The 13163-nt window shown below is 47.5% G+C and overlaps 1 protein-coding gene across 1 annotated transcript in view; it reads left to right on the forward strand.

Moving 5' to 3' along the window:
- The first annotated feature begins 5586 nt into the window (after positions 1 to 5586).
- KLF7 (KLF transcription factor 7) overlaps positions 5587 to 13163 on the forward strand; it is a 223429-nt gene continuing 215852 nt past the window's right edge. The window contains exon 1 of the mRNA XM_077275731.1: positions 5587 to 6070. Coding sequence (XP_077131846.1) covers positions 5969 to 6070 — 102 coding nt within the window. The 5' untranslated portion in view covers positions 5587 to 5968. The remainder of the gene's footprint in view (positions 6071 to 13163) is intronic.

Raw genomic sequence — 13163 nt, forward strand, 5'->3', positions numbered from 1 at the left:
CGATTCTGACTCACAAAATACACAATTTGGGTACAGGAGTACAATGCAGGATGTGATGTAAATGTTTTCTTAAGAATTTAGGAAAGTTATGAAATGTCCTGTAAATGCCTGTTCTGTTCCTGATCTAAGGATCTCGGCATTTAGCTGAGATGAATCTGTGCTGCACTTTATTATGTACATGCTCAGTAATGAGGCCGTGCTGGGGAGTCAGAGGTTTGGCTTACTGACTTCATAGCCTTGATGACTGGGGCTGGGGCAGATTGTGGAGTAAAAAACCGTTACATCATCTCCAGCATTTGATGTTTCTTCATCGCCTGACAGCGCTGATACAAACCACAAACTTTCCATTTTTACATTGTTTCTGGTGAAATCACCCGTGGATCTGCAGCAGCCATACAACCTGGGATTAGGTCAGCAAATATTGATACCAATAAATCTGTGCTGCACTTTATGCACATGCTCAGTAGTGACCCATGCTGCAAAGTGGGGGAAGTTGAGGAGTCTGAGCTTTGGCTTATCGACTCCACAGCCCTTGTTACTGAGGCAGATTGTGGAGACACATGGGCAGATTGTGGAGTCAGGGGCAGATTGTGGAGTCACAGGGGCAGATTGTGGAGACACAGGGGCAGATTGTGGAGACACAGGGACAGATGGTGGAGACACAGGGGCAGATTGTGAAGTCACAGGAGCAGATTGTGGAGTCAAGAGCAGATTGTGGAGACACAGGGGCAGATTGTGGAGACACAGGGACAGATTGTGGAGTCACATGAGCAGATTGTGGAGTCACAGGGGCAGATTGTGGAGACACAGGGGCAGATTGTGGAGTCAGGAGCAGATTGTGGAGTCACAGGGGCAGATTGTGGAGACACAGGAGCAGATGGTGGAGACACAGGGGCAGATTGTGGAGTCACAGGAGCAGATTGTGGAGTCAAGAGCAGATTGTGGAGACACAGGGGCAGATTGTGGAGACACAGGGGCAGATTGTGGAGACACAGGGGCAGATTGTGGGATCACATGAGCAGATTGTGGAGACACAGGAGCAGATTGTGGAGACACAGGGGGAGATTGTGGAGACACAGGGGCAGATGGTGGAGACACAGGGGCAGATTGTGGAGTCACAGGAGCAGAGTGTGGAGTCACAGGAGCAGATTGTGGAGTCAAGAGCAGATTGTGGAGTCAAGGGCAGATTGTGGAGACACAGGGGCAGATGGTGGCGACACAGGAACAGATGGTGGAGACACAGGCAGATTGTGGAGTCACAGCAGATTGTGGAGTCAAGAGCAGATTGTGGAGACACAGGGGCAGATTGTGGAGACACAGGGGCAGATTGTGGAGACACAGGGGCAGATTGTGGAGACACAGAGACAGATTGTGGAGTCACATGAGCAGATTGTGGAGTCACAGGGGCAGATTGTGGAGACACAGGGGCAGATTGTGGAGTCAGGAGCAGATTGTGGAGTCACAGGGGCAGATTGTGGAGACACAGGGGCAGATTGTGGAGTCACATGAGCAGATTGCGGAGTCACAGGGGCAGATTGTGGAGACACAGGGGCAGATTGTGGAGTCACGGAGCAGATTGTGGAGACACAGGGGCAGATTGTGGAGACACGGGCAGATTGTGGAGACACAGGGGCAGATTGTGGAGGAGTCACATGAGCAGATTGCGGAGTCACAGGGCAGATTGTGGAGACACAGGGTCAGATTGTGGAGTCACGGGGGCGGATTGTGGAGACACAGGGGCAGATGATGGAGACACAGGGGCAGATTGTGGAGTCACATGGGCAGATTGTGGAATCACAGGGACAGATTGTGGAGTCACATGAGCAGATTGTGGAGTTACAGGGGCAGATTGTGGAGACACAGGGGCAGATTGTGGAGTCAGGAGCAGATTGTGGAGTCACAGGGGCAGATTGTGGAGACACAGGGGCAGATGGTGGAGACACAGGGGCAGATTGTGGAGTCACAGGAGTAGATTGTGGAGTCAAGAGCAGATTGTGGAGACACAGGGGCAGATTGTGGAGACACAGGGGCAGATTGCGGGATCACATGAGCAGATTGTGGAGACACAGGAGCAGATTGTGGAGACACAGGGGGAGATTGTGGAGACACAGGGGCAGATGGTGGAGACACAGGGGCAGATTGTGGAGACACAGGGACAGATGGTGGAGACACAGGGGCAGATTGTGGAGTCACAGGAGCAGAGTGTGGAGTCACAGGAGCAGATTGTGGAGTCAAGAGCAGATTGTGGAGTCAAGGGCAGATTGTGGAGACACAGGGGCAGATGTTGGCGACACAGGGACAGATGGTGGAGACACAGGCAGATTGTGGAGTCACAGCAGATTGTGGAGTCAAGAGCAGATTGTGGAGACACAGGGGCAGATTGTGGAGACACAGGGGCAGATTGTGGAGACACAGAGACAGATTGTGGAGTCACATGAGCAGATTGTGGAGTCACAGGGGCAGATTGTGGAGACACAGGGGCAGATTGTGGAGTCAGGAGCAGATTGTGGAGTCACAGGGGCAGATTGTGGAGACACAGGGGCAGATTGTGGAGTCACATGAGCAGATTGTGGAGTCACAGGGGCAGATTGTGGAGACACAGGGGCAGATTGTGGAGTCACGGAGCAGATTGTGGAGACACAGGGGCAGATTGTGGAGACACGGGCAGATTGTGGAGACACAGGGGCAGATTGTGGAGGAGTCACATGAGCAGATTGCGGAGTCACAGGGCAGATTGTGGAGACACAGGGTCAGATTGTGGAGTCACGGGGGCGGATTGTGGAGACACAGGGGCAGATGATGGAGACACAGGGGCAGATTGTGGAGTCACATGGGCAGATTGTGGAGTCACATGGGCAGATTGTGGAGACACAGGGGCAGATTGTGGAGACACGGGCAGATTGTGGAGACACAGGGGCAGATTGTGGAGGAGTCACATGAGCAGATTGCGGAGTCACAGGGCAGATTGTGGAGACACAGGGTCAGATTGTGGAGTCACGGGGGCGGATTGTGGAGACACAGGGGCAGATGATGGAGACACAGGGGCAGATTGTGGAGTCACATGGGCAGATTGTGGAGTCACAGGGGCAGATTGTGGAGACACAGGGTCAGATTGTGGAGTCAGGAGCAGATTGTGGAGTCACAGGGGCAGATTGTGGAGACACAGGGGCAGATTGTGGAGTCACATGAGCAGATTGTGGAGTCACAGGGGCAGATTGTGGAGACACAGGGGCAGATTGTGGAGTCAGGAGAAGATTGTGGAGTCCAGAGGCAGATTGTGGAGACACAGGGGCAGATGGTGGAGTCACAGGGGCAGATTGTGGAGACAGGGGCAGATTGTGGAGACACAGGGGTAGATTGTGGAGTCAGGAGAAGATTGTGCAGTCACAGGGGCAGATTGTGAAGACACAGGGGCAGATTGTGGAGTCACATGAGCAGATTGTGGAGTCACAGGGGCAGATTGTGGAGACACAGGGACAGATTGTGGAGTCAGGAGCAGATTGTGGAGTCACAGGGGCAGATTGTGGAGACACGGGGCAGATTGTGGAGTCACAGGGGCAGATTGTGGAGTCACATGAGCAGATTGTGGAGTCACAGGGGCAGATTGTGGAGACACAGGGGCAGATTGTGGAGTCACGGAGCAGATTGTGGAGACACAGGGGCAGATTGTGGAGACATGGGCAGATTGTGGAGACACAGGGGCAGATTGTGGAGGAGTCACATGAGCAGATTGCGGAGTCACAGTGCAGATTGTGGAGACACGAGGCAGATTGTGGAGTCACAGGGGCAGATGGTGGAGACACAGGGGCAGATTGTGGAGTCAGAAGCAGATTGTGGAGTCACAGGGGCAGATGATGGAGACACAGGGGCAGATTATGGAGTCAGGAGCAGATTGTGGTGTCACAGGGGCAGATTGTGGAGTCATGGGGAAGATTGTGGAGTCAGGGGCAGATTGTGGTGTCACTGGGGCATTGTGGAGACAGGGGCAGATTGTGGTGTCACAGGAGCAGATTGTGGAGTCACAGGGGCAGATTGTGGTGTCACAGGGGCAGATTATGGTGTCACAGGAGCAGATGGTGGAGTCACAAGGGCAGATTGCGGAGTCACAGGGGCAGATTGTGGAGACACAGGGGCAGATTGTGGAGTCAAAAGCAGCTTGTGGAGTCACATGGGCAGATTGTGGAGACACAGGGGCAGATGGAGACAAAGGGGCAGATTGTGGAGTCAGGAGCAGATTGTGGAGTCACAGGGGCAGACTGTGGAGTCACAGGAACAGTTGGTGGAGACACAGGGGCAGATGGTGGAGACACAGGGGCAGATTGTGGAGACACAGGGGCAGATTGTGGAGTCAGGAGCAGATTGTGGAGACATAGGGGCAGATTTTGGAGTCAGAGGAGCAGATTGTGGAGTCACAGGGGCACATTGTGGAGACACGGGGGCAGATTGCGGTGTCACAGGGGCAAATTGCGGTGTCACAGGGGCAGATTGTGGAATCACAGGGGCAGATTGCAGAGTCATGGGGGCAGATGGTGGAGTCACAGCGGCAGATTGCAGTGTCACAGAGGCAGATGGAGTCACGGGAGCAGATTGCTGAGTCATGGGGCAGATGGAGTCAGAGGCAGACTGTGGTCACAGGGGCAGATTGTGGAGTCACAGGGGCAGATTGCAGTCATGGGGCAGATGGTGGAGTCACAGGGGCAGATGGTGGAGTCACTGGGGCAGATAGTGGAGTCACAGGGGCAGATGGTGGTATTACAGGGCCAGATGGTCGCGTCACGGGAGCAGATTGCAGAGTCACGGGGAGCAGATGGCGTCACAGGGGCAGATGGTGGAGTCACCGGGGCAGATGATTGTATTACAGGGGCAGATGGAGTCACTGGGGCAGATGGTGGAGTCATTGTGGCAGATGGTGGTATTACAGGGGCAGATTGTTGTATTATACAGGGGCAGATGGTTGTACTACAGGGGCAGATGGTGGTATTACGGGGGCAGAGTGAGGCACATGATATCATACTAGTCCCTTTCTCAGGGCAGCCAGTGGCGACCGCTGAGCGTTATACAGCAGCTGTAATGAAGACTTCTTTCAGGTGTCACCTCAGAGGACACCGCTTGCCACATAACAGTTCTCCTCCATCACTTCCTACGTAACATCCATTTCCATGCACGCATTCACACACCATTCTAGGGAACCACGGTGCGTTTGTGAGGATGCCGGAGACGATGGTGGAGTCACACAAGCCGAGCTGTACAGCACGAATAGTGCCGCTCCGGCTCCGCATCCATCCATTGAGCCCGTGCTCCGCAAACGTTCTGCTACTTGGACTCTCCGGCCGCTGCTTATATAGCCTTCTAAAAATAGCTCTCCTTACACTGCCTTGTAAGGCAGCCTAGAAGTTTTCCCGCCAGCCAATCAAAACGCTTGTTTGTCATAGCATCCCGCCCTGTACAGAAATCTCTGGTGTTTAATTAGTCCATAAGACTGTCACAACCCTCTGCTTCACTAAGACACGCCCCCTCCCTCCCTAGTTTCCTTACATGGTCACATGCTCTACTGAATGGCAGATTTTTCCAAGAAATTTTTCGCGCATGCGCACCTTGACTATACAAGGGAGGAGGATGAGTAAAGAAGAGGGGAGGAGTTTACTCATCTGCCAGATCTGGAGGAGGAGGAAGAAAGTGTCTTAAGCAGCAAGGGGGGAAGGGGGGGCTGGAAGAGAGGAGGAAAAGCTGAAGCGCTTCTTCCCCCACCTCCTAAACAGAGAGCACAGCACAGAGATGACAAGCCCGTGTCAGTGAGGCGCATCCCTCCTCCTGGTCCAGCCGCACACTGGCTCCGCACACTCCGCTGCCGGCCGGTGACTGAGCAGCACCCTCGTGTACCGCTGCTTCCCCTGACTGTGCGCAGCGGTGATCGGACTGTGGATCTAGCCGGCACAGGATTACCCGCTCAGCCTCTCCGCCTGCAGCCATGGATGTTCTGGCTAGTTACAGCATCTTCCAGGAGCTGCAGATTGTGCACGACACGGGCTACTTCTCAGCGATGCCGTCCCTGGAGGAGAACTGGCAGCAGGTGATGGTCCCACTCTCCCCGGCCCCGCGGTCACTGCACACTGCTGGCCCGGGAGCGGCCCGGGGGTCTCCGCGGTCTGCCCCATGATAAGACACTGATCGCACGCACGGTGCCTGGTCAGCGCAAATCCCGGGACACTCCGTCAGATCGGTGCCTGACAATGGCATGATCTCATTCACACATGTGATCGACTCCCTGACAGTGCTGACTGGTGTACTGTACAAGCACACATCATACACACACTGTACACACATCATACACACTGTACACACATCATACACATCATACACACTGTACACACATCATACACACACTGTACACACATCATACACACTGTACACACATCATACACACTGTACACACATCTTACACACACTATACACACACTGTACACACATCATACACACACTATACACACACTGTACACACATCATACACACACTGTATACATCATACACACTGTATACATCATACACACTGTTCACACATCATACACACTGTATACACATCATACACACACTGTATACATCATACACACTATACATCATACACACTGTTCACACATCATACACACTGTATACACATCATACACACACTGTACACACACTGTATACACATCATACACACACTATACACATCATACACACTGTACACACATCATACACACTGTATACATCATACACACACTATATACACACTGTACACACATCATACACACTGTATACACATCATACACACACTGTACACACACTGTATACACATCATACACACACTATACACATCATACACTGTATACACATCATACAGACACTATACACATCATACACACTACACATCATACACACAATGTATACACATCATACACACACTATACACATCATACACACACTATACACATCATACACACACTATACACATACACACACTATACACATCATACACACACTATACACATCATACACACAATGTATACACATACACACACTGTATACATCATACACACACTATATATACACACTGTATACACATCATACACACACTATACACATCATACACACACTATACACATCATACACACACTATACACATACACACACTATACACATCATACACACACTATACACACACTATACACATCATACACACAATGTATACACATACACACACTATACATCATACACACACTATATATACACACTGTATACACATCATACACACACTATACACATCAAACACACACTATACACATCATACACACTGTACACACATCATACACACACTGTATACATCATACACACACTATATACACACTGTATACACATCATACACACACTATACACATCATACACTGTATACACATCATACAGACACTATACACATCATACACACTACACATCATACACACAATGTATACACATCATACACACACTATACACATCATACACACACTATACACATCATACACACACTATACACATACACACACTATACACATCATACACACACTATACACACACTATACACATCATACACACAATGTATACACATACACACACTGTATACATCATACACACACTATATATACACACTGTATACACATCATACACACACTATACACATCAAACACACACTATACACATCATACACACTATACACATCATACACACACTATACACACACTATACACATCATACACACACTATACACATACACACACTATTCACATCATACACACACTGTATACACATCATACACACACTCTATACACACCATACACACACTATACACATCATACACACACTATACACATCATACACTCTATACACACTATACACATCATACACACACACACACACACTATACACATCATACACACACTATACACACACTATACACATCATACACACACTATACACACACTATACACATCATAAACACACTGTACACATCATACACACACTATATGCACACATCATACACACAGTCTATATATACACACACACTATACACACATCGTATATATATATATAGTGAGTGAGTGTATGAGATGTGTGTGTATATATATATATATATATATATATATATATATATATATATATATATAAAAGCACTAACATCACATATGCCCACTATATATATGTACACTATATACCATGTATAGATGAATAAATACCTGCTGCACATCCCATGCCCTCGCTATATAGGTATGCTATATATGTATGCTATATATGCTATGTGCACACACTGTGTCTTGTTGCTTTCGGCTTGCACTGATTGTCTCCTTCCATGTGCTGCCCTCTTATGCTGTAGCACAATGGGAGCTGGGGAGACACTTACAGTAATAGACAATAGAGTTGCCTGAATGTATATTGTCCTATGCCCAGTGTTCTGGGTGATGGCTGCCCATGCTTCTCCCTATAATGGGGATGGATTCATGAAATGCCCTTTATATTGGGCAGTCTGTGATGCTGGACAGCGCTAATAACGTGTGATCCCATATACATTGCTGACAAGTGGTAGCATGTTAATAATGCAGGCAGCCCTGACACATGGAGCTTATAGTACATGGCTGGTACCGCTGCTCCGGAGGAAACTTTGTGCTGCCATGCTTCTGGCTGTAGGATGACATGTTGGGTGACTCTGATCTCTGATGCTGGAGCTTCCTGGGCTGGAGACATTGTATCCTGGATGTGGTGGTGACAATAACATGGCTTGTCATTGCTCTCATTTCTGGTGTCTGTGTGCGCAATGCCACCACATATGCTCACATGTGGACTAATTCTGACAGGTTCTCATTTTCCCTAGTAAGACACAAGCCACAAGTTAGTAGGTCAGTGCTGTGATTCTGTGGCATATTAATAACAGTCTAGACAGCTCGGTGCAGGCTAATCTGTTGCCATAGCCAGCTAGCCCAGGGCACGCTGTATGTGATACTTGGCTGCAGCTGTCCGGCCCCAGTAGGAAACCAGAGCCGCGTTTGCACTTTAGAACAATAGATCAAAGTACAGTAGAATCCCCTTGTAAGTCTGAAGAGTCATAATAACTGGAAATGCATCTGTGTGTGTCTGGTCATCTGCCCCAGCTGGTAATACCAGAGAAGGAAGCTGGGGAGATGCCTCCTGTGCATGTATGTGTGTCTGGTCATCTGCCCCAACTGGTAATACCAGAGAAGGAAGCTGGGGAGATGCCTCCTATGCATGTATGTGTGTCTGGTCATCTGCCCCAACTGGTAATACCAGAGAAGGAAGCTGGGGAGATGCCTCCTCCTATGCTTATATGTGTGTCCGCTTATCTGCCCTAGCTGGTAATACCAGAGAAGGAAGCTGGGGAGATGCCTCCTCCTTATGCATGTGTGTGTGTCAGGTCATCTGCCCCAGCTGGTAATACCAGAGAAGGAAGCTGGGGAGATGCCTCCTCCTATGCATGTATGTGTGTCCGGTCATCTGCCCCAGCTGGTAATACCAGAGAAGGAAGCTGGGGAGATGCCTCCTTCTATGCATGTGTGTGTGTCTGGTTATCTGCCCCAGCTGGTAATACCAGAGAAGGAAGCTGGGGAGATGCCTCCTCCTATGCATGGTGCCCCTGAATATGAGAAAATAAGCCTGAACCTGTAGGTGCCAGCTGCAGCGTTTGCTGCTGTTCTCTCTGCGCTGCTTTCCACTGACTTCTCCACAGCAATGGTGGCCATGTAGCCATACTAGAGCGAGTGCCACATTCCCTCTTGCAGATGAGATGTTACTTTTACGCGTGTTTTGGGTCATATGTGATTCTTCTTCATGGAGACCTGGCTGTGAATGTGCGGAGTTTGGATGTGCTCCATGGAGCCTTGCATTGACTGTGTCCTCACTAAATAGAGGAAATTCTTGGAATTCCAGGACAAAACAAAGATTCCCCAGTTTTATTGCCTCCATCCATACTCTATGAAGCTTCGCTCTTACCTCCTTTTAACCATTTATGATCCATAAGGAGCATGTTATTGTTTATGGATCTTTTTCCTTTTTGAACCATGTCTGATGTTCTCTATTATTTACGCTTAAAAAATGATCCGTTACGATAACCTTCCATTCTGCCTCTGAACGCCAGGATGAATAATTAAAGTCAGGCCCAAAGAGCATTGCCCTAATGTTTAATAATTCAACGCAAAATCATTTGCAGAACCATTAGTTTTTGAAGCCTGTGTATGGATTGGAGAGAAGCATTGTTTCATCATTAGCCTCGTTTCCTTCTATTACCTATTGAAAAAATAAGATTAAAGAAATGGCGACTTGAAAATGAGGATGAGCACATGGTGTATTCGTTAGACTGGTTAGCTCTGCCTCTGAAGTCATAGCTGATATTCTCATACCAGGGGCACATGGTGGCCGGCATGATTACCTATTGACATTGTCTGAAGGAGGTTGCTCGTCTCATTTTGGTGGAAAGAGTGCAAGAACCGTATAAAGGACCGACGTGAGGACATCCAATAAATAACTGATAGCAATTCATATTAAAATTATTAATACAATATAGACTATTTCTCTAACAGTAAGTGTGTAAGAATATGGCTACTTGGCACACTTATCGAATGCCGTGCCAATTCATGCCTGGTCTGGTCTGCAGACATGCCGGAGATTGCTTCTGTAACTGCTGGTGGCTTTGTGTTGTGACGTGCCTAGTGATAGGAGTGTTGGACGTCACTCACATAACAATAGGAAATGAGCACAGGTCACTCGTCATTGGACCCTATCCAAACCTCTGGCCATGTCCTCTCATCCCGAGGTCTCCAGGAATAACACCTTCTATGGTTAGAATTCAACAATTAGGAAGGCTAAAATGTTTCTGTTGTATTAAGACATGGACAAACTGAGTACCGGTCTTATTACTAAAGTTACAATAAAGCTAGGCATTACCTCTAAGACTGTGTCTGGATCTGTACCCCTCGATGTAATGCAGTGATTGAGGTATTGCTGGAGGAACCACTATTGATTGCAGAGTTGGGCCTCATCCACATAGTAGAGCTGTAAGTGGGATGCTGTAGTAAGGCACATGGGAACCTCATGGCTCAGCACTTTGTGTTCTGCTGTGTAGTGCTCTGTACAGGACTGTAAAATGGGGTATACAGTTGGATTCAGTTGTAAAGTGTTAGAAATTAAGATGTATAAGGCTGGCATACAGTAGGGCCTGTTAGATGGGCGCCATATTATAGAGAATATGTCAGTAGGATTAACCATCCTAAGCCGTCTATATGGGCATGTAGGTCATATGAAGCTGAATAACATGATACCTTGTTATCTATGATCTGATATCCTATTCCAGGGAAATCCACATTTTTCTTATATTTACATGAGCTGTTCCAGCGTGCTCGGGAAATCTCGAGTAACAAGTATACTCGCTCATCACTAATTATTATAAATGAAAGAGGAGTAACTAGTAAGAGACAAGTGATAGCACAGAACAGTAGAACTGAACTTTGTCTCCTTACAAACATGTTAACAGCTGCAGCTCTCACAGCTCTGCTGTACGGCAACATTATTGCAACGATGTTGGCCTGTGAGGTGGAAACTGAAGCTGAGAGGAACGCACAGATGTGTAAGGTATAATGACACACAGCCCTGCAGTCAGATCAGGAGAGCGGTATACTAAAAAAGGTTGCACTCTATCGTGCTAAAGCATGTCAATGTGAAGTATATGAAATATGAATATTAACATGGCTTCTGAATATTAGGAAAAAAAATTAGATGTTTTGCACATAATTTGGCCAAATCATGCCTGCTCAGCAACCAACGTCAAGGTTGTCTCAAATATCTGATGGGTTCCTACGTGTATGAATAGCTCTCTTAGGCTGATGTGTGAATTCCTGGATGAATGTGGACACCTCTCTCAGTAAAGCCTGCATTTGTGGGTAGGTAGGAACCTGCTGTAGATCAGGAGAGCAGAGAGCGGCCATTACACCTCACACTGGTAACTTCTCCTTTTATTTAATATAATCTCTGGAGGAGATTCTCATGCAGATCTATGTCTGGCCCATAGTCCTGAACAGCTCGTTTACATATAAGCGAAACATGGATTTCTCCAGAATAAGATATCAGATCACTGATATCAAGGTGTCCTTTTATTGAGCTTCCTATGACCTACATGCCCATATAGACGGCTTAGGAGGGTTAATCCTAGATTATCGTCCACCGCTGCAGTATTTCAGAGGAGGCTGGTTTCCTAGACAAGGAGTCAACACTTACAACATGTTTACTAATCCGCACGCAAGCACGGTTCTGAAGCTGCCATGATTGCTGTATCTGGCCAGCTTCAGTGACCCTGTGCTCCACCGATGGTGCAGAGGCAAATTTAATTCTGCTATCAGCATCGAAGAGCGCAGAGTTCAGACCGGCGGTGAGACCATGCCGCGTGCCCGAAGTGTCAGTCTTTAGGAGTGCACTGTCCACTCTAAAGAAACAAGCTGAGAAATGGAGATCAGCGCTCTCCTGAAGAAAGAAGAGTTTAAAAACCATTTAACTGCAATTCATAAAGAGTCCAGTTTTAAAGATGGTGTTTAGTGCAAATAGTACAGGGGTTTTTTCAGCAAAGCAAGAAATGGATAGAAAAGAGCAGACGTAATGGTCTGTTCTTTCTACTTCTCTTTCCTTTCTGATCTACTACTGACTAAATAGGGTTAAAAATGTAATTATGTGATTCTAGAAAAATACGTCTCGGCTATGTTGTGTTCAGTCCTGGTCTCAAGTAAAAAAAAATCCATCAGAAATTTCAAGTATTTTGTTTTGTGGGATCAAAGCGTAAATATTTAATGAATTTATCACATTATATGAACTAATATACATTTTGGCAGGGTCAGCTACTTTTCACTGTGAAAACCCTTTTTCCGGACATCTGGGAGACAGAGACCTCCTAAAATGTGATCCTCATGACATGTCTAATGAAATGTATTGTTCTTCTGGGCATACCCCTATAATTTCTGCTGATTTCTGTATACTGTACAGTATAAATAGTGACTCCATGGTCCTGCAGCACGTGGATACTATTAGCTTGTGTCCTACTGGAGTTAGAAGACATGTTGGGTTTCCATGAGCTGTCGCCAGTGAAGTTTTGGCCCACATTGCAT

Source organism: Ranitomeya variabilis, chromosome 7, assembly GCF_051348905.1.
Source record: "Ranitomeya variabilis isolate aRanVar5 chromosome 7, aRanVar5.hap1, whole genome shotgun sequence".
NCBI lineage: Eukaryota > Metazoa > Chordata > Amphibia > Anura > Dendrobatidae > Ranitomeya > Ranitomeya variabilis.